Source organism: Parasteatoda tepidariorum, chromosome 1 (genome assembly GCF_043381705.1).
Source record: "Parasteatoda tepidariorum isolate YZ-2023 chromosome 1, CAS_Ptep_4.0, whole genome shotgun sequence".
Classification (NCBI taxonomy): Eukaryota; Metazoa; Arthropoda; class Arachnida; order Araneae; family Theridiidae; genus Parasteatoda; species Parasteatoda tepidariorum.
Window position 1 is genome coordinate 35,242,972 of NC_092204.1, and position 22,170 is coordinate 35,265,141.

At 28.4% G+C, this 22,170-nt stretch overlaps 1 protein-coding gene across 1 annotated transcript in view; it reads left to right on the top strand.

Annotated features, from left to right (window-relative positions):
* Positions 1 to 271: 271 nt before the first annotated feature.
* Positions 272 to 22,170, top strand: part of LOC122273570 (protein SSXT) — a 29,437-nt gene continuing 7,538 nt past the window's right edge. The window contains exons 1-16 of the mRNA XM_071185200.1: positions 272 to 407; positions 548 to 565; positions 5,072 to 5,089; positions 7,368 to 7,400; positions 7,676 to 7,690; positions 9,208 to 9,234; positions 12,017 to 12,040; positions 12,371 to 12,406; positions 12,689 to 12,703; positions 13,616 to 13,642; positions 16,211 to 16,234; positions 17,674 to 17,697; positions 19,212 to 19,235; positions 19,571 to 19,606; positions 20,063 to 20,098; positions 20,555 to 20,590. Of these exons, the coding sequence (XP_071041301.1) occupies positions 365 to 407; positions 548 to 565; positions 5,072 to 5,089; positions 7,368 to 7,400; positions 7,676 to 7,690; positions 9,208 to 9,234; positions 12,017 to 12,040; positions 12,371 to 12,406; positions 12,689 to 12,703; positions 13,616 to 13,642; positions 16,211 to 16,234; positions 17,674 to 17,697; positions 19,212 to 19,235; positions 19,571 to 19,606; positions 20,063 to 20,098; positions 20,555 to 20,590 (436 nt within the window). The 5' untranslated portion in view covers positions 272 to 364. The remainder of the gene's footprint in view (positions 408 to 547; positions 566 to 5,071; positions 5,090 to 7,367; positions 7,401 to 7,675; positions 7,691 to 9,207; positions 9,235 to 12,016; positions 12,041 to 12,370; positions 12,407 to 12,688; positions 12,704 to 13,615; positions 13,643 to 16,210; positions 16,235 to 17,673; positions 17,698 to 19,211; positions 19,236 to 19,570; positions 19,607 to 20,062; positions 20,099 to 20,554; positions 20,591 to 22,170) is intronic.

The following is a 22,170-nucleotide window of genomic DNA, read 5'->3' on the forward strand; positions in this document are numbered from 1 at the left end:
TTTTAACCCTGAAATGTTTACCTAAAAATGTATATCACATATACCTCATAAACAACTGTAAATATATTGCTTAACATATATGTTTATATATTTTCAATTTTGGAGCTTGAGACGAAATAAAAACAAATAGAAAATATACATCATTCACATTTTGCCTTTGCCATTATTCTTATGCCATAAAAAAGGAGTAAATTAAAGATGCTATCACTAAAGCAAATGCAGCGGTCGTACAAGAAGTGACACAATTACAGCCTCTGAACTTAGGTACGTATTTAATGATATCTCGAAAATAATTTCCCTGTTTTAGTGTTTAAGCGGAAGCTGCATTGGATAGCTGCGTTTCCTGTGTTTTCCGTTTGGAGCAATGTCATTATATCAGCTTATTCTAGCATGTAGCATCTTGGGAGGTATTATTTTTTAAAAACTATGAAACAGTAACTGCTTATATCATGGATTGTAATCATTGCCATCATCTAATAAAAGTGATAATTAAAAAAAAAATTCTAAAAATAATAATAAAATCTAACTTAATTTTTATATTTTATAGTTGGTGTATTTCCAATACGTAAGTTGAAAACAACTGTTATAAAATCGTTACATATGACATTTAAAAAAATAAAATAAAAATAAAGATAGTATTTAAGGATTCTTTTTTATTTTATACAAGGTGTTTCGTAATCCTTATTCAGATAATTAAATTTCTAGAATTCATATGAAAATTTAATAAGGTTTTTAAAAATTAATTAGTTATAGCAGTTTTGATCTGATGTATTTAATAAAATGAAAGTGCAGAAAGGGTCATTTTCAATTTTAAACTAAACGCGAGTTCTTTTTAAAAATACCAATTTGTTCAACAGTTATTTTAATATTAAGAGTTGTTTTCGTGAATTTTTTTTAACTTTTTTTTTTGCTTTTAATAACGATTATTTATCGATTGCGGTCGAAACATATGTCTGTCGAATTAATTATGTTCTAAGCTCCTACTTGAGTTGTTGCCAAAAGTAACAAAAAATAGATACATAAAATTAAAAGCACAAGTGACAACATATCTATCGAATTTTTTCAAGAATATAAATATCGCAATTGAGTTAAATATCGTTTGCATCTTGAACTGTTATGAAGTATAATATTATTGTTATAAATTGTAACGAGTAAAATTACTTCTCATATATTACTTTTTCCTGCGTCATACTTCAAATAAAAGTAATCGCTTATCTTTTACAATTAGCATAATAACAAGATGTTCTTACATAAAATTATATCAATTGTATGTTTTATATACAAAATTATCTTTTTTTAAAGTGTCGAATTAGGGAAAAATTCCTGAGGTTTTTGAGCGGAGCCTCTTAATATTATTGCTGTTGTTACGACTATAGCATACATCATCACGCCTGCTTGGTGAATCCAAGCATATTTAAGACAGAGAGAGCATTTCATGTTTTTGAATGCGTCATACACTCGGCTAGAATGCGTCATACACTCGGCCATACACGCGTCACAGCCCGTTTATTGTACTGTCACCCTTGATACTTTGATTATGCTGTGATCAATAAATTAACTTTGGTAACAGTTACCCATGTTCAACAAAGAAAATCATTTAAGGAATTACTTGAAACATTTAACATTGACAATCAATTTTATTAATACTCAAATTTTCACACAAAAACGCAATCAAAACATTTCCAAATGCTATCAAGAAGATATCAACTACTTCCAAATTATACGTTACTTCAAGTTTAATATTTATCAGCACAAAATTATCTTTTCAATAAAATGCAATTAAAAATCTAAGGCTCAACATTCTATTATTCCAAATCTCGGAAAAACAATTCAGAATCAAAGGCACACTTATCATAAAATCTACTAAAATCAATTAAAAATATAGATCATAATACTCTTTGAGTCCTGTAAACACGAAAAAACTTATCTCAAAATATATATCTTAAAATACAGTAGAAACAATGAAAAGTTAGGGTAAATTATTCTTTTAAAACTGTACTAAAATCGAACTTATAAATTATAATATTTATTATATAAAATATATATAATAAATTTATAAATTCACACCAAAATACGGACCAAATCCCTGTAACGCCCACCGGTATTGCCGCTAGACGCGTGGATCAGGTCAACATTCCATTCTCTGATAGACAGCACTTCAAGCTTCTTTGGGCTTCCTTCTAGTAAGGCAGTTCGCACTTGCGGGACAACTGACTTTCAGCATTGAGACGCTTGGGATAGGAAAACAGATACGAACATAGCGGCTTCCGTCTTAGATCCCCTTTCTCAGCGACTCCAGCTTTAATTCATCAACCTCTCAGCGGTACCGTCCATTCTCCCTCAGTCTTCGTCTTCGTCCTTGATTTGGCTGAGGCCTTTCACCTCTTCATCTTCAACTTGTTGGTCTTTAGATGTTTCTGTCTTGATGTGGAATCTAGAAAGGAAAAGATTAAGCAAAAGAACTATTAAGATCATATTGGGGTGGTGCTAAGATCTGATTGGTCCAGTAGTTGGGATCTGGGCGGGTCTAGAATTTCCTGGGTACAAGTAATTTTGTAGCGCCAGTTTTGATAGTGGTGTACTATTGAACTAGGAAATTTTGAAGATAAATTTAGGCCCTAAAAAAAAGGCCTTTTTTAATTCAATTAAATTAAAGAGAAAATTAGATTTCAGGGTTTAAATTGTGCAATTTTAAGATTATTTGAAAGAATTACGTCACTCGTGAGGAAGTGCGCTATCGGTCTAATTTTACTATCCTCAATATACATTTCAGTTTGAAAAATTTTATTGTAGTTTGCAACATCGCAATTTATTGCTTTATTGAAGAAGTTAATATTAATATCTAAGATAGTTTCGGTTAAGGTTTTTAATTTAAAGTCTCTATGAATAGCATTGTTTCTGATGTAATATGGGACTCCGCTGAGTCTACGCAACATTTTATTTTGGAATACATTGAGCTTTTTTGCCTGTGCTTTATTTAAATTGCACCAGGCTGGTGATGCATATGTTAATATGGGTCTAATATATGTAATATAAATGAATTTTTTTATTCTTAAGAGATAATTTAGAATGTGGGTTTAAAAGACATTTGAGTTTATTATAAATGCTATATGATTTTGCTATGATATGGTTTATGTGGTCATTCCAGTTGAGATTTTTGTTGATAGTTTGTCCTAAATAAGTCGCTTTATCGACTATTGGTATATCATTATCAAAGAATGTAAGATTTTGTTGTATTACTGTGTTTTCGCCCTCAGTTACTATTCACAACCTTTTTATTCTTTTGTCAGCAAGGCGAAAGAACCTCAGACTAACCTGTTTTCCTCCCACGAGCAGTCACGCAACCAGTGGACGTCAGAACAAAAAAAAAGTTCCATGAGAAAAACAGTCCCAAATTAAATAATACATTATAAAACTGATAAGACAATACTAATTAAATATAAATAAACTTAAATCCACATAATTTAACCCAAAAATCCCAATTTAAAAGGATAATTACAATTTCTAATAAATATCAATATAGTGATGACATTTAAACTTTATAATAGTGCTGCCATCTGGAGGCAAATCAAGTTACACCATAAAAACTCACAAGAATTCGAAAATAAGCAGAGCTAACCAGTGCAGCCATCTATTGATGAAATAAGCGAACTATTTCCGCTGAAAAAGTAACCCATCTTCAAAAATATTAAAAAAAAATTACAATAAATTTCTATTTATTACAATGCCATCGCCTCACCAAAAAAATTAAAAGATACTTTTAATTTTTTGAAATACTAAAGCACAATTTGTTAAGATGACCTGGAACGCCATCAAGAAACAAAGAACGCTAAATTACTGGTATCAAAGGGGAAAAAAATTCTTTCTTTAAGCTGTTCAAAACAAATTCCCACTTAAAGTTCAAAATCTCTAAAAGCATCACACAGCTTTAAACCTACTTTTAGATTTTTATCCCTAAAATCAAATCTGTTCCTCACAAAGAGCAGCTTGCGAGGAAACAGAAAAGAGGAGTCAAATTTGAGCCCAAGAAGTTCAAACTACTATTAATTTTAAGAACATTACTGATTAACTCTATTTTTAACAAGATATTCCCAAGCTGACCACAGGAGGTCAGGATATCTTACACTTGTTCTCCTTTAAAACAGGATTAAAACACTACACTATCTCATTGAAATTAAAATTATAGTCCTTTGCTTGTTTTTCCCTGCTATTTTCTCTAGCTGTTGCAGATTTTTCCAAGTTATCCCATGCCGTTGCATAAGTATTATGTAATTTGTCTAGCAAATCCTTAGCATAATTTTCCTGATCAGCATGCGAAAAAAGGGAAAAATTGCCTTGTATAAACTCACTCGTTCGGTCACCCTGTTGCGAAGGTTTATATTTGGGACACATATTAGATTATAATCCAAATATCATAAATATACGTGTATGAAATTTTTTATCTCTGCCTCAAAATTGGAAATGCATAAATGCATTTATGCATTCCCAATATAATACAAAATAAAACACATAAAACGTGAATTGCTATCATCTGGAAATGTAAAAGGTCACGGCGCCAATTTGTGCCATTTCTATCCAATTTGCCTAACCTTGTCACGGCACCAATTCTGTACTGTTACCCATATAAAACTTTGATTAGGCTGTAATCAATAAATTAACTTTTTCCAAAGTTAATTTATTGATCACAGCCTAATCAAAGTCATATAGGGGTAACAGTACTTTATAGGGTTGACCCTTATATATTATCCTCCCTGTATAGATATAAATTTTGATCTGAACTAGAGAACTTTCAATCTTCAATTCAGTACTTCCAGAGCTATAATTTGTTCTTGGGAGGACTTTATGACCAGACGGATTTGACGTGCACTAGTCACCATTTACTACACGGAGAATTTTAGGCCAGTGGGAACGGAACTCATGACTTTTTGGATATGGGCCCAATGCCCTACTAATCAGGCTATCCCTGGCCTCTTAATTAATTTTTTTTATAAATTTTATCATTTGATTCTGTATTTTATTGTTATCTAGAACCTACTAACATTGTATAACAGTTAATTTTACATGATTTTAGCCATGCCTCAATTTTATGGTAAGAGATATCTTTTTTTATTGATTTCCATTCCAATCCGATGGTGAGGCACAATATATACTGACACTAAAACCATTTTCATAAGTTTTTGAGTCAATGTTTGATTATTATGGTTATCATATTTTTATTCATGGATTGTATGATATTTATTTTAAGACAATTTTGAAAAGATTTCTATAACGTGAATTCTGCTTTTTTAAAACTTTTTTTATTCTATTTTTTTAATTTTTTTAATTCTGTTTTTATTTTTTCATGTAAAAACCTAAATTTCAAACAATATAATTGACGAGGAAAATAAAAAAAATCAAAATTAAAAATTGTGTTAAAAACAACTTTTTTGCGTTTCAGTTGCTAAGAAACTATATTAGTTAAATAAAAACTTATAATGTGCATTATGGAAATCATAGCAAAATTCAAATTTGCTTTGAAATGATAAAAAAATAATTTCAAAATTTGTGGCAACAGAATTTAAAAGACTTTAGCAAATTCAACATTGCTTTTTCAATAAATATTTACAAAACAAACATTTTTTATTTTCAGAACAAAGTTAAATATTGAATTTAAAAAAGAAATGTCTGAGCAAAATTTTCAAAAATTAGCACCAGTACAACAAAATTTATTAAATAATTTAATAAATTTTTGATAATAGAAGACGTTATTTAAACTTTTTTAATGCTAATAATTCAATAACTCAATTGGTAGCCTTAAGAGTTGGTAGCCTCAATTGGTTCCATAATGCACATTATTTATCTTGGAGACCATACATGTCTTGATATAAATCGAAATCAATTATAATATTTCATAAAAACAAAAAAAGAGATATTAACTGGTGCACAACATCTTAAGTTTAATGTATGCATAAGATGTACATAATGTAAATATTGGCATCAGAAACTTTATTTAATATGAAAAGTATTGAGTAGAGACACAATTGGATCTGAAATGAGTCGTAAAATGCTTTCATAAAAAAAGTGTGATTATAAGAAGAAACATGATGTAAAACTAAATATTGAGACATTTATATTAATTTTATTTTTATGTGATCCAAATAATAATAATAATTTATGGTAAGTTCATTCTAGTTCAGTTATTTCTTCAGATGTTGTCAGCTGTTATTGCTGTTAAAATCAGGATGATGTTAGGTAATGTTAAACGAAAAAACGAAAGGCAGTTCATCCATTATAAATTATGTAATAATTCTTCAAATGAGATAGCAGTTTAATTCCTTTTAAGAAAAATGATAAAGGATTTTACATAAGTATTATTGAGTTACGGTGGTCCAAGAGATATGGAGTTCGCTAACCAATGTGGTTACCCAGGTTCCAATTCCGGCGGTGGATGGTTGATGTAAATCCTACTTCCGGCTTACACTGCTACAGTGCTAACTTAAAACAACCTCAGTGTTAGGCGGAATATGGGTTGGTATTCCTTTGCAACAGTAATGTTATAGTCATTTTTCTCTGCAATAAAGGCAAATGTGGGTTGGTTCTATCACATACTCTTCCACGAAGGTTAGTTTTTCCAATGCTTGATTTAGGATGCTTTATTCGTCTTCCGGGTTTGGTTCAAAATTAGTAGGCTCCAAAGTTGTAAAGTGACAGTCATTCATTTAGAATCGGGTCGCAGCTCTACAACAGCGGCTGTGAAATAAAAAAAATAAAATAAGTAATTTTTAAAAAAAATGAATTAAAGTAAGGCACTTGAAAAGGTTTTATATCAAATAAATTATCTCCATTCTGTCCCAAATCATTGTGCAAAAATTTATATATTCTAAGAAACTCAACACAATACAAAAATATGGTCTTTTAGTACCTTCATATAATAAAAATTAAGAAATCGCATGTTTTTGCAAAATAAACAAATGTCATTAAATTAAAAGAATTTAAAGTAGAACCTAGCTCTGAGAAATTATTTAAAATTATTATTTTGAACATATTTCGATTAAGTTATTCATATGGATCCAGAGTAATTTTTATTAAGCAGTAGCTTGACCCACTCATTGAAGTAACAACCAACCAACCTCTTAGTACATGAACTGCTAAATAAAACAAAAATTTAATTAGAATTATTCCGGCATTTATTTAATTTATCTATATTCGAGTTAGCAAAATCATTTAGGTATTCAATTTTTTTTGAAAAATTGTGTTTCAATCTAATTTAAAAAATTAGATTGAAAAAGAAAATTTTCAATCTACAGAACTATTTTAATTTAAAAATTTACTTCCTAATGATTTTAAAGCATGTCCTTCGAGTTTACGTACAAGTGTTTGTTTTTTAGGAAATTTCAACCCAGCTGCTCCAGCACCTCAAGGTAAAATTTGCTAGAAATGTTTGATAAATAGCATTATATCTCTAATTTTAGCATCTTAATTCTTATGAGGAAATCCATTAGTTTAAAAAATAAAATGATTTATAAGCACCCATATATTTTTTTAAACGTCATATTATTGATAATATAATAATAAATTTATTTAATGCAATATTTATTCAATCTTAATATTTTCGATATCATTAACATTTTTATAATTATTATTGCTTTATTACTACTAATGTTGATAATATATAATATTCAAAATTTGATTTTAGTTTTTCGTTACCATCGTAAGTATTATTCGCATATGCATGTCTATTCGATATTATTCTTCGTAATATAAATCTTTATAATTCTTCAGTAAAAAATAAATAAAAAAAATATTAAATAAACAAGGAAAAAAATGAAAGTTTTTGACTTAAAAACTGCAAAAAATATTCTGTTGGAAGAGTACTTATAATTATTGTGATTGAATGTGCTTGAAAAATAATAAATTATATATTAATAAGTTTAGTTTCCTTATGAATTTTTATCTTATCGTAGTATTGTATTCTACTACTTGTCTGCATTAGTTTGAAGTAAAACAGTAGAAATAAAATAGTATTTCAAGCTGAAACAATGAAAATCTTTTTTGTAATACTACACTCTATAACAAAAAAATCAACGCACTAAGAAGGAGTTGTCCGATTGAAACGAAAATTGGTGGATAGGAAGACAATGTACAGAATAGTAAATGATTAAAATTTCAGAAAAATTGAATAATTTATTGCAGAGTTACAGTAACAAGTTCAATAAGGTGTTGACCCGCCTCTAGCCTGGATACAAGCTGCCACACGGCGTGGCATAGACCGATAAAGCTCCCGGATGGTCTCTTGCGGTATTTCCTGCCAAATTCAATCCAATTGTCGAACGAGTTCATCAACATTCCGTGCCAGATGCAATCGCCTTCCCATTATATCCCAGATATGCTCGATGGGAGAGAGATTTGGTGATCTGGCAGGCCAAGGAAGAGTTCACAAGCTTGCAGACAGTTCATAGCAACACGTGCCGTATGCGGTCTGGCATTGTCCTGCTGAAAAACCAGCCCAGGGCGCTGCAAAAGAAACGGTAGCAAAACAGGTCTTAGGATGTCGTAGACGTACCGCAGTGCAGTAAGTGTACCTCTAATGACGACCAAAGGGGTCCGGCTGTCAAAGGAAATGACACTCCAGACCATAATGCCTTGTTGAGGGCCGGTGTGGCGTGCAATAGTGAAGGCAGGATCCCCCCCCCTTTGCCCTGTGCTTCTCGAAACACGTTTTCGATTATCGCCAGGACACAGTTGGAAGCGGGTTTCGTAGCTAAGGACTACACGTCCCCAGTTGGCATCATTCCAGCCATATCTGTTCAAAACATTCAAGCATATGAAATTTCAAAGCAATCCGATGATTGCTTCTTGGTGCGTCGATTGTTTTGTTATAGAGTGTATTTGCAAGCAGAAAATCAAGTATTAATTTTGAAATGAAATAATCGATAATCTGATGTATTATGAAAAATTGGTTTATGGAAGTTCAGAAGCAAGCTATCATTTCCCGATGAAAAATTTTCTTAAAATTTACATGAAGTTTTTTTCATAACAATAGCAAAACATTTTAGAATCATCATAAAATCATGTACACTTATTCAATATATCTATTATTCATTATTATTTATTTATACCTAAAATTTTATAAATATATATTATGAAAAGTTTAAACTTCTGGTAACCTATAAACTTCAGATATTCTATGTGTGCTCTATTTATTTAGACTTTTCAATTGCTTTTCAGATACATATTACCCAGATGGACATGGCGGTAAGTGTTTTTTACGTAATCGTACTGTAGATGGTAGTCAATAGTGTTTAATTTTACATTCAAAGAAATTAATGTCAGACGAAGTAAGTTATCCCGTAGTAGTCTTATCGTAAAGACATTGTTCCCAGTAAAACACCGAAGTCAAGCATCACTGGCTGTGATCAGTAAGCGGGTAGAGAAGACTTGGATCAGCCTATGTAGAGACCGAGAGTGCGCGGTATCGGTCCTCATTAAACTGTTCTACTTTAAAGTACTAGGTCAGTAAGAGCGTAGGTGATTGGGCTACTAAAGTGAAGGAGCCCTCTGCTGAGGATAGAGATTGTGGTCGGATGTCTTAAAATCATTTTTAGGGAAGTATCCCAGAATGTCGCGCATATCCCATTGAGCAGTTCTAGTGCGACGCAATAAAATTCCTACCTACCTAATTTTAAGTGATTTTTTAACGATATGAGAAAGTGTGCATAGGATTAATATAAGTTTGACTCTTTCATTCAGACAAAGTAATAATTTTTTGTCTGAATACCTGAGCCATTTTACTTGATTACAGAGATCGCGATAAGATTCCCCTTATTGCAATCTACATAATTCTTATGATTATTTTACTACCTTATGATTATTCTTATAAACCTGGCTGTAAAGTATAGTTTGCAAAAAATTAAATTGACTAATGTTTTTTTTTTTTTAAATTGAACAGTACAGAGTTTTTTATTTAGCGTCCCACATGATATACACGTGTGAACTTGAGCTTGACGTCACAAGAGGATCAGATCGTTAGGTTTGATAACGCTCTCATGACGTCACTTACAGGTATTCAATTATACCTGATGCAATTATTTTATTCAGATTGTTAAGAAATCCTAGTCTAAGAGTTGTAATGTAAACAAACTTGGTTAGGCACAGCCACGTGGTTAGGCGTAACTATGTGATTAGTTTCAAGTACCCAAATTTAACTAAACAATTGAAATATGGAAATCTTCTAGTGAAAGAATACATCATATTTAATTCTAAATTGACAAAACTATCTTTGAAAGAAACGCTCTTAAAAACAGCAGAATTTTCAAAGGAAAGAATAAATGAAGCAATAAGAAAACGAAGGAAATAAAAATAAAAATATGACCACCGAAGCCAACATCTTAAGGGTGTACCGGCCTCTGAAGTCGTAAAACAAAACCTTTTCTATTGAGAGAGAGGACAAATGCCAAAATTTGCTCTCTCAGTACCTCGAAGGCTTTGTAGAAGTTCAGGAAAAAATACATGAAATGCATAAAACCAAATCAGAAAGGAAATTCAAGCAAAATCTCGAGAAAATAAAAACTGTCATTAAAGCGGTTAAACAGCGATTTCACAAACAAACTAAATGCAAAGGAAGCACTTAAAACAAAAGAAAACAACGCCCTCTATTAAAATTCGCAGAATGAGAAAAAGAATAGTAAAAGAAAAGATTACGTAACAAATTAATATAATGCTTAACGGGGGCTGCACAGTTAAGACTTGAATTTCGCCTTGTTAAAATAAATAATAAACTAGTATTCTTCAATCATTTTCTTAATCAAAAAATTAACATTGCAATAATTAAAAGAAAAATCGTTATTACTCAAATTATTCAAAAATTTATTCACAGCCTCCTAAAAACTTTCAACGTCATTGCAAATATTTTTAATCCTAACCAATTGTGAATAACTAAATTTTTGAAAATTTTATTACACAGATTAGTATTATAGTTGCAGAAAAAAAAACTTTAGATTTACAAGTTTTTCGTTTATCAAAAACACCAATTTTAATTATTTTATCAACAATATCAATTTTAAAATCTAAATATTTAACATTTAAGCAATTCTCATTAGTTTTCTTCAAAGCCAAATCTTTAGGATACATAATATAAATGAAATTATAATTATAACAATTAAACAAAATCATATCATCAATATATCTAAAAGCGCTAAATTCATTATACTCAGGATATTTAGCTTTAAAAATGTGTAAAAAAATATTAGCGATAGCATCAGAAAAGGAATTACCTTGTGGAATTCCAATAATTTGTTTATAAAAATCTAAACGATTAAAACACATATTCTCAAAAAGGTTAAACCTACATAAGTCTAAATAATAAGATTTATCAATTTTCTCATTAAATAAATATTTATCAAAATGCCGCTACGAATTTCGATAACCTTCTATGCATTTAAAATAGTTTATTTCAGCAAAATCTTTGTTAATTATAAGATGTTTTGAAATTTGGATCTACTTATTTGAAGAAAAATCTTATTTTTTGAAATGTTGTTTTCATATGATATTTCAAAAGCTTTATATATTTTCCTCTTCGATGTATTTGATGAAAATCACAGGGAAAAAAATGGATTAGTGAACATTCAAAACATTTAACAAATGAGGAACTTTTGTTGGAAGTGTAATAGTGGATGTTGTTTTTATTTAAATTCAAAAAAAAATTAATTTATGCCTTATAAATGAATGCATATTAGCAGCTTTAAACTATGTCCAATAGCTATGAAAGAAAATACAAAAAATAAAATTATAATCGAAATGCATTAAGTATATTCGAACATTTTTTAAAATAATATAACTTTGTGAGTGAAATAACAGTGTTTTAGATAAAAGAAAAAATGCTAACGAAATACACTTGATAGTTTCCGCCTTTTATTTAAAAATTTTATGATATAAGAAATATTATTTGAAGTCTTATTAGCTTAATTACTTAGAAAATAAGAGAAACTAATTTTTCTACTTTTGACTATAATAATTTATATAAACTGCTTATTCGTAGGGTACTACGAACGGCAACCGCAGGGTAAATATTATGTTTTATATTATGTTATGTTTATATTATGTTATGTTTGTATTATGTTTTATATTATGTTTTATATTATTATAGTAAATATTATGTTATGTGTATTTTAATGTAAGAATTTTAATTCTGGTGGATTTTTGTACTAAAGTTTAAAATATCGGTATTATATATATACTAATTGCTTAAATAATCGCAAGAACTTATTTTCTTAACCATCAATACAAAACAAAGAAATTGTTCAATCTATAGAACCATTTTAATTTAAAAATTTTCTTTCTAATGATTTTAAAGCATGTTCTTCGAGTTGACGTACAAGTGTTTGTTTTTTAGGATATTTCAACCCACCTGCAGCTGCCGGACCTCAAGGTAAAATTAGCTAGAATTGTTTGATAAATAGCATTATATCTCTAATTTTAGCATCTCGATCCTTATAAAGAAATCTATTAGTTTAAAAAAATAAAATGATTTATAAGTACCCATATATTTTTTTAAATGTCATATTATTGATAATATAATAATACATTTATTTAAAGCCATAATTTTTCAATACTAATATTTATAATTTCGATATCATTAACGTTTTTATTATTATTATTACTTTATAACTACTAATATTATTAATATATAATATTCAAAATTTGAATTTAGTTTTTCGTTACCATCGTAAGTATATGTATTTTTTTCAAACTTTTAAAGACTGTGCCCTATATTCCAAATGTTTTGTGACACCCCTACTGTATTCCTAGTTGAGTAATATTACTAATGTAGTTTTAAAATATGGTAGAAATTTACAATTTCTAAGGAATAATTTATCATTTCAAAAAATACAATTTTAAGGAGTGGCTGGGAATTCTTTTTCAAGGCGACTTAAAATTATAGATAGCAGTTGAGAGAGAAATTTTATTTTTCGCATATGTATGTTTATTCGGTATTATTCTTTGTAATATAAATCTTTCTAGTTCTGCTGTAAAAAATAAATATAAAAAAATATTAAATAAACAAAGAAGAAAATTACAGTTTTTGACTTTAAAACTTCTCAAAATATTTTTTTGGAAGAGTACTTATAATAATTGTGATTGAATGTGCTTGAAAAATAATAAATCATATATTAATAAGTTTAGTTTCTGCATGAATTTTTATCTACTAATCATTATGTAGTATTGTATTCTATTATTTGTCTGCATTAGTTTGAAGTAAAACAGTAGACATAAAATATTATTTCATGCTTAAACAATGAAAATTTTTTATGTAAGACTATTTGCAAGCAGAAATTCAAACATTAATTTTGAAAGGAAATAATCGATAATCAGATATATTATGAAAAATTGGTTTATGGAAGTTCAGAAGCCAGCTACCATTTCACGATGAAGAATTTTATTAAAGTCAAATATCAAAACATTTTAGAATCATTATAAAATCATTAACACTTATTCAATATATCTATTATTCATTATTATTTAAATATACCTATAATTTTATGAATATATATTTTGAAAAGTTTAAACTACTGGTAACCTATAAACTTCAGATATTCTATGTGTGCTCCATTTTTTAGACTTTTCAATTGTTTTTCAGAAACATATTACCCAGATGGACATGGCGGTAAGTGTTTTATACGTAATCGCACTGTAGATGGTAGTCAAAAGTGTTTAATTTTACATTCAAAGAAATGAATGTCAGTCGAAGTAAGTTATCCCGTAGTAGTCTTATCGGAAAGGCATTGTTCGAAGTAAAACACCGAAGTCAGCATCGCTGGCTGTGGTCAGTAAGCGGTTAGAGAAGACTTTGATCAGGCCTATGTAGAGACCGAGAGATTGCGCGGTATCGGTCCTTGTTAAACTGTTCTACTTAAAAGTACTAGGTCCCTCAGTGCGTATGTCATCGAGCTACTAAAGAGAAGGAGCCCTCCTCTGAGGATAGAGATTGTGATGGGATTTCTTATAATAATTGTTAGGGAAGTATCCCAGACGGTCGCGAATAGCCCATTCAGCAGTTCTAGTGCGACGCAATAAAATTCCTACCTACCTAATTTTAAGTGATTTTTTAACGATATGAGAAAGTGTGCATTGAATTTAATTTAAGTTTGACGCTTTCATTCAGACAAGGTATTAATTTTTTGTCTGATTACCTGAGCCATTTTATTTGATTACAGAGATCGCGATAAGATTCCTGCTAACGCGATCTACATATTCCTCATGATAAGTTTACTACCTTATGATTATTTTTATAAACCTGGCTGTGAAGTATAGTTTGCAAAAAATTAAATTGACTGATGTTTTTTTTAAATTAAACAGTGCAGAGTTAAGAATTTTGCATCCCACATGATAGTCACGTGTGAACTTGAAATCCACGTCACAAGAGGATCTGCTCATTAGGTTTAATATCGCTCGCTTGACGTCACTTACGGAAATTCAATTATATCTGATGCAATAACTGTTTTCAGATTGTTAAGAAATCCTGGCCTAAGAGTTGTAACGTAAACATGCGTGGTTATTGTTAGGCATAGCCACGTGGTTAGGCATAACTATGTGATTAGTTTCAAGTACCCAAATTTAACTAAACAATTGAAATATAGAAATCTTCTAATAAAATAAAACAAAATATTTAATTCTAAATTGACAAAAGTATCTTTGAAAGAAACGCGCTTAAAAGCAGAAGAATTTTCGAATGAAAGACTAAATGAAGCAATAAAGAAAACGAAGGAAATAAAAATATGATCACCGAAGCAAACGTCTTCAGGGGATAACGGCCTCTGAAACCATAAAACAAAACCTCTTCTATTGAGAGAGAAGACAAATTCCAAAATTAGCTCTCTCAGTACCCCGAAGGTTTTGTAGAAGTCCAGGAAAAAATATATGAAATACATAAAACCAAATCAGAAAAGAAATTCAAACAAAATCTAGTGAAAATAAAAACTCTCATTAAAGTGGTCAAGCAGCGATTTCACAAACAAACTAAATGCAAAGAAAACACCTAAAACGAAAGAAAACAACGCCCTCTATTAAAATGCACAGAATGAGAAACAGAATAGTAAAAGAAAAGATTACGTAACAAATTAATATAATGCTTAACTGGGGCTGCACAGTTAAGACTTGAATTTCGCCTTGTTAAAATAAATAATAAACTAGTATTCTTCAATCGTTTTCTTAATCAGAAAATTAACGTTACAATAATTAAAAGAAAAATCATTATTACTCAAATTATTCAAAAAATTATGCACAGCCTCCTGAAAACTTTCGGCGTCTTTGCAAATATTTTTAATCCTTACCAATTGCGAAAATACTTAATTTGGGAAAATTTTATTACACTGATTAGTATCAAAATTTAAAAACAAAACTTTAAATTTACAAGCTTTTCGTTTAACGGAAACTCCAATTTTAATTATTTTATGTACAAAATCAATTATAAAATCCAAATATTCCACATTTATGCAATTCTCATTAGTTTTCTTCAAAATCTTTAGGATAGATAAAATTATAATTATCACGATTAAACAAAATCAAATCATTAATATATCTAACAACATTAAATTCATTACACATTGAAATAGTTTATTTCAGCGAAATAGTTTAAAATAGTTTATTTCAGCGAAATTGTTGCTAATTATTAGATATTTTGAAATTTGGATCTACATAATTAAAGAAAAATCTTATTATTTTTCGAAATGTTGTTTTTCATGTGATATTTCAAATGCTTCATATGTTTTTCTCTTTAAAGTATTTCATGAAAATCACAGGTGAAACAAATATATTAATGAACATTCAAAACATTTGACTAATGAGAAACTTTGGTTAGAAGTGTAATAGTGGATGCTGCTTTTATTTAAATTCCAAAAAAAAATTATTCTTTGTGAATGAATGCATGTTAGCAGCTTTAAACTATGTGCAAGAGATTTAAAATAAAATACAAAAAACAAAAATAAAAATCGTAACACATTAAGTATATTCTAACATGTTTTAAATAAAATAACTTTGTGAGTGAAATAACAGTGTTTTAGATAAAAGAAAAAATGCTAACGAAATACACTTGATAATTTGCGTCCTTTATTTTAAAATTTTATGATATAAGAAAGATTATTTGAAGACATATTAGAGTAATTACTTCGAATATAAGAGGAACTAATTTTCTTACTTTTGACTGTTACAATTTATATAAATTAATTCTTTTTAGGGTACTACGAAGCGCAACCACAGAGTAAATATTAAGTTTTTAAATTTTTTAATGTATAAATTTTAATTCTGGTGGAAATTTGTACTAAAGTTTAAAATATCGGTTATATATATATATATATATATATTTTTTTATATATTACACGTGATGAAAAGAAAGAAGATACTCAAGTTATGCCTACGATTTAATTATTTCAAACAAGTTATGAAGTTCAATAAAATAACATATATCCCCTTAATATCTATATTCAAATTTATATTGATATCTCTACNTTATTTTACTTGTTCCATATACCCACAGCTTATGCGAAGTGAATCAACTTTTTTTCTTTCGTTATTTATATTTATACAATAAAAAAAATGATTTTAAAATTTATATAAATATGCTAATTACATGGAATTGAAATGTCTCTAAAACACTTATTTAAATATCTTATATTATTTTTAATCAAATGAATTGAATTAAAAGAATTTGTAGTAAGAGTACGTATAATTACTATGATTGAATGTGCTTGAAAAATAATACATCATACATTAATAAAATTAGTTTCTGCTTGAATTTTTATCTTATTGTAGCATTGTATTCTATCATTTGTCTCGATTAGATTAATGTACAAACAGTAGAAATAAAATATTATTTTATGCTGAAACAATGAAAATTTTCTATGTAATATTATTTGCAAGCAGAAATTTTAAAAGTAATTTTTGAAATGAAATAATCGATAATCAGATATATTATGAGAAATTGGTTTACGGAAGTTGGAAAAACAAGCTATCATTTCGCGATGAAGAATTTTCTTAAACTTTACATGAATTTTTTTATTAATAATAGCAAAACATTTTAGAATCATCATAAAATCATTAACACTTATTTAATATATCTATTATTCATTATTATTCATTTATACTTATATTTTTATGAATATATATTTTAAAAAGTTTAAACTTCTGGTAACCTATAAACTTCAGATATTCTATGTGTGCTCTATTTTTTTAGACTTTTCAATTGACATGTGTCAACTGACATGTCAGACGCAGTAAGTCATCCCGCAGTAGTCGTATCGTCTCACAGTAAAAAAAAAAATTGTTCCCAGTAAAACGCCGAAGTCAAGCATCCCTCTCTGTGGTCAGTTAGCGGGTAGAGTACACTTTGATCAACCTAAGTAGAGAATGAGGGTGCGCGGTATCGGTGCTCTTTTAACTGTTTTACTTTAAAGTACTATGTCACTGAGAGCGTAGGTCATTGGGCTACTAAAGTAATAACTTCGTGAGGGAAATAGCATAGTTTTTAATAAAAGATAAAATGCTAAAGAAATACACTTGATAGTTTGCGTCCTTTATTTTAAAATTTTAAGATATAAGAAATATTATTTGAAGTCTTTTTAGAGTATTTATTTAGAATATAAATGGAAAAAATTCTCCTATTCTTGACTATTACAATTTATATAAATTAATTCCTTTTAGGGTACTACGAAGCGCAACCACAGAGTAAATATTAAGTCTTTAAATTTTTAAATGTATGAATTTTAATTCTAATGGACATTTTTATTAAAGTTTAAAATGTCGGTATACATAATATATATACATGAATTTCAAAATGTAGAGAGGATTATTTACTTACAGCTTATGCGCAGTGAATAAAATTTTTTATCCTTTCCATTTGTATTTATACGATAGAAGAAATTATTCTAAATTTAATATGAATATAATAATTACATGGAATTAAAATATCTCTAAGACATTTATTTATATATCTTATAAATTTTTTATCAACAGAATTGAATTAAAAAAATTTGTAGTAATGTTTTTTTATCGAAAAAATGAATAGTCGAATTCTTCAAAAAAATTGAATACCAACCTAATTTTAAATAATTTTTTAACGATATGAGAAAGTGTGCATTGGATTTAATTTAAGACTGACGCTTTCATTCAGACAAATTATTACATTTTTGTGTGATTGCCTAAGACATTTTATTTGATTACAGAGATTGCGATAAGATTCCCCTTTACATATTCACCTTATGATTATTTTTTTTATAAACTAAACTGTAATGTTTAGTTCACAAAAAATTAAAATGTCTAATTTTTTTTTCTTAAATGAAATAGTACAGAGTTTAAGAATTTTGCATCGCACATGATATACACGTGTAAAGTTGAACTAGATGTCACAAGAGGATCAGCCATTTAGGTTTGATAACACTCGCATGACGTCACTTACTGGTATTCATTTAAATCTGATGCAATAATTTTTTCCAGATTGTTAAAAAAACCTAGTCTAAGAGTTGTAATGTAAGCAAACGAGGTTGGGCACAACTATGGTTAGGCACAGCCACGTGGTTAGACACAATTATGTCATAAGTACCCAAATTTAACTAAACATTTGAAATGAAGAAAGCTTCTATTCATTTAAATTAGTTTATTTCAGCGAAATATTTTCTAATTATTAGATATCGTTAAATTTGGATCTACTTATTGAAAGAAAACTCTTATTATTTTTTGAAATGTTGTTTTCATATGATATTTCAATTGCTTAAAATATTTTCCTCTTTGAAGTATTTCATAAAAATCACGGGTAAAAAAATATAGAATAATGACCTTTCAAAAAATTTGATAAATGAAGAACTTTAATTGGAAGTTTAATAGTGGATTTTGTTTTAATTTAAATTTCAAAACTTTTATGATGCTTTATAAATGAACGCATGTTAGCAGCTTTTACCAATATCCAAGAGACTTGAAATAAGATACAAAAAACAAAAATTAAAATAGTAATACATTAAGTGTGTTCTAAATTTTTAAAAAAAAAAAATAACTTCGTGAGGGAATTAACAGTGTTGTTAATAAAAGATAAAATGCTAAAGAAATGCACTTGATAGTTTGCGTCTTTTATTTTAAAATATAAGAAATATTATTTGAATTCTTATTATAGTTTTTTTTTTGAAAATAAAAGGAACTAATTCTCCTACTTTCGACTATTACAATTCATATAAATTAATTCTTTATAGGGTACTACGAAGCGCAACCACAGAGTAAATATTAAGTTTTTTAATTTTTTAATTCATGAACTATACATATATAATGTATGAATATATATATATATANTTCTTTACTTAACACTACAAATATATTATAAGTATTTCAAACGTTTAATAAGGAAAATTGACTACATAGCAAGAGATAAAATTCTTATTAAAATTCGATTAAAAACTTCTGAAATTTGAGGAGCAAGTCAACTTATTTTCTTAACCATCAATACAAATCGAAGAAATTTTTCAATCTGTAGAACTATTTTAATTTAAAAATTTTCTTTCCAATGATTTTAAAGCATGTTCTTCGAGTTCTCGTACAAGGTTTTGTTTTTTAGGATATTTCAACCCACCTGCAGCTGCCGCACCTCAAGGTAAAATTATCTAGAATTGTTTGATAAATAGCACTATATCTCTAATATTAGCATCTCAATATTTATAAAGAAGAAGTTCAAGATTCAAGTAGAGCGTACTGCAAATGACTTCAATTTTCCAAAATATAACCAACCTTTCAACTGCCTACTTTCGGACAAATAATTTAATTTATAGCTTCCATACGACATTATAGTTCTTTACTTAACACTACAAATATATTATAAGTATTTCAAACGTTTAATAAGGAAAATTGACTACATAGCAAGAGATAAAATTCTTATTAAAATTCGATTAAAAACTTCTGAAATTTGAGGAGCAAGTCAACTTATTTTCTTAACCATCAATACAAATCGAAGAAATTTTTCAATCTGTAGAACTATTTTAATTTAAAAATTTTCTTTCCAATGATTTTAAAGCATGTTCTTCGAGTTCTCGTACAAGGTTTTGTTTTTTAGGATATTTCAACCCACCTGCAGCTGCCGCACCTCAAGGTAAAATTATCTAGAATTGTTTGATAAATAGCACTATATCTCTAATATTAGCATCTCAATATTTATAAAGAAGAAGTTCAAGATTCAAGTAGAGCGTACTGCAAATGACTTCAATTTTCCAAAATATAACCAACCTTTCAACTGCCTACTTTCGGACAAATAATTTAATTTATAGCTTCCATACGACATTATAGTTCTTTACTTAACACTACAAATATATTATAAGTATTTCAAACGTTTAATAAGGAAAATTGACTACATAGCAAGAGATAAAATTCTTATTAAAATTCGATTAAAAACTTCTGAAATTTGAGGAGCAAGTCAACTTATTTTCTTAACCATCAATACAAATCGAAGAAATTTTTCAATCTGTAGAACTATTTTAATTTAAAAATTTTCTTTCCAATGATTTTAAAGCATGTTCTTCGAGTTCTCGTACAAGGTTTTGTTTTTTAGGATATTTCAACCCACCTGCAGCTGCCGCACCTCAAGGTAAAATTATCTAGAATTGTTTGATAAATAGCACTATATCTCTAATATTAGCATCTCAATATTTATAAAGAAGAAGTTCAAGATTCAAGTAGAGCGTACTGCAAATGACTTCAATTTTCCAAAATATAACCAACCTTTCAACTGCCTACTTTCGGACAAATAATTTAATTTATAGCTTCCATACGACATTATAGTTCTTTACTTAACACTACAAATATATTATAAGTATTTCAAACGTTTAATAAGGAAAATTGACTACATAGCAAGAGATAAAATTCTTATTAAAATTCGATTAAAAACTTCTGAAATTTGAGGAGCAAGTCAACTTATTTTCTTAACCATCAATACAAATCGAAGAAATTTTTCAATCTGTAGAACTATTTTAATTTAAAAATTTTCTTTCCAATGATTTTAAAGCATGTTCTTCGAGTTCTCGTACAAGGTTTTGTTTTTTAGGATATTTCAACCCACCTGCAGCTGCCGCACCTCAAGGTAAAATTATCTAGAATTGTTTGATAAATAGCACTATATCTCTAATATTAGCATCTCAATATTTATAAAGAAGAAGTTCAAGATTCAAGTAGAGCGTACTGCAAATGACTTCAATTTTCCAAAATATAACCAACCTTTCAACTGCCTACTTTCGGACAAATAATTTAATTTATAGCTTCCATACGACATTATAGTTCTTTACTTAACACTACAAATATATTATAAGTATTTCAAACGTTTAATAAGGAAAATTGACTACATAGCAAGAGATAAAATTCTTATTAAAATTCGATTAAAAACTTCTGAAATTTGAGGAGCAAGTCAACTTATTTTCTTAACCATCAATACAAATCGAAGAAATTTTTCAATCTGTAGAACTATTTTAATTTAAAAATTTTCTTTCCAATGATTTTAAAGCATGTTCTTCGAGTTCTCGTACAAGGTTTTGTTTTTTAGGATATTTCAACCCACCTGCAGCTGCCGCACCTCAAGGTAAAATTATCTAGAATTGTTTGATAAATAGCACTATATCTCTAATATTAGCATCTCAATATTTATAAAGAAGAAGTTCAAGATTCAAGTAGAGCGTACTGCAAATGACTTCAATTTTCCAAAATATAACCAACCTTTCAACTGCCTACTTTCGGACAAATAATTTAATTTATAGCTTCCATACGACATTATAGTTCTTTACTTAACACTACAAATATATTATAAGTATTTCAAACGTTTAATAAGGAAAATTGACTACATAGCAAGAGATAAAATTCTTATTAAAATTCGATTAAAAACTTCTGAAATTTGAGGAGCAAGTCAACTTATTTTCTTAACCATCAATACAAATCGAAGAAATTTTTCAATCTGTAGAACTATTTTAATTTAAAAATTTTCTTTCCAATGATTTTAAAGCATGTTCTTCGAGTTCTCGTACAAGGTTTTGTTTTTTAGGATATTTCAACCCACCTGCAGCTGCCGCACCTCAAGGTAAAATTATCTAGAATTGTTTGATAAATAGCACTATATCTCTAATATTAGCATCTCAATATTTATAAAGAAGAAGTTCAAGATTCAAGTAGAGCGTACTGCAA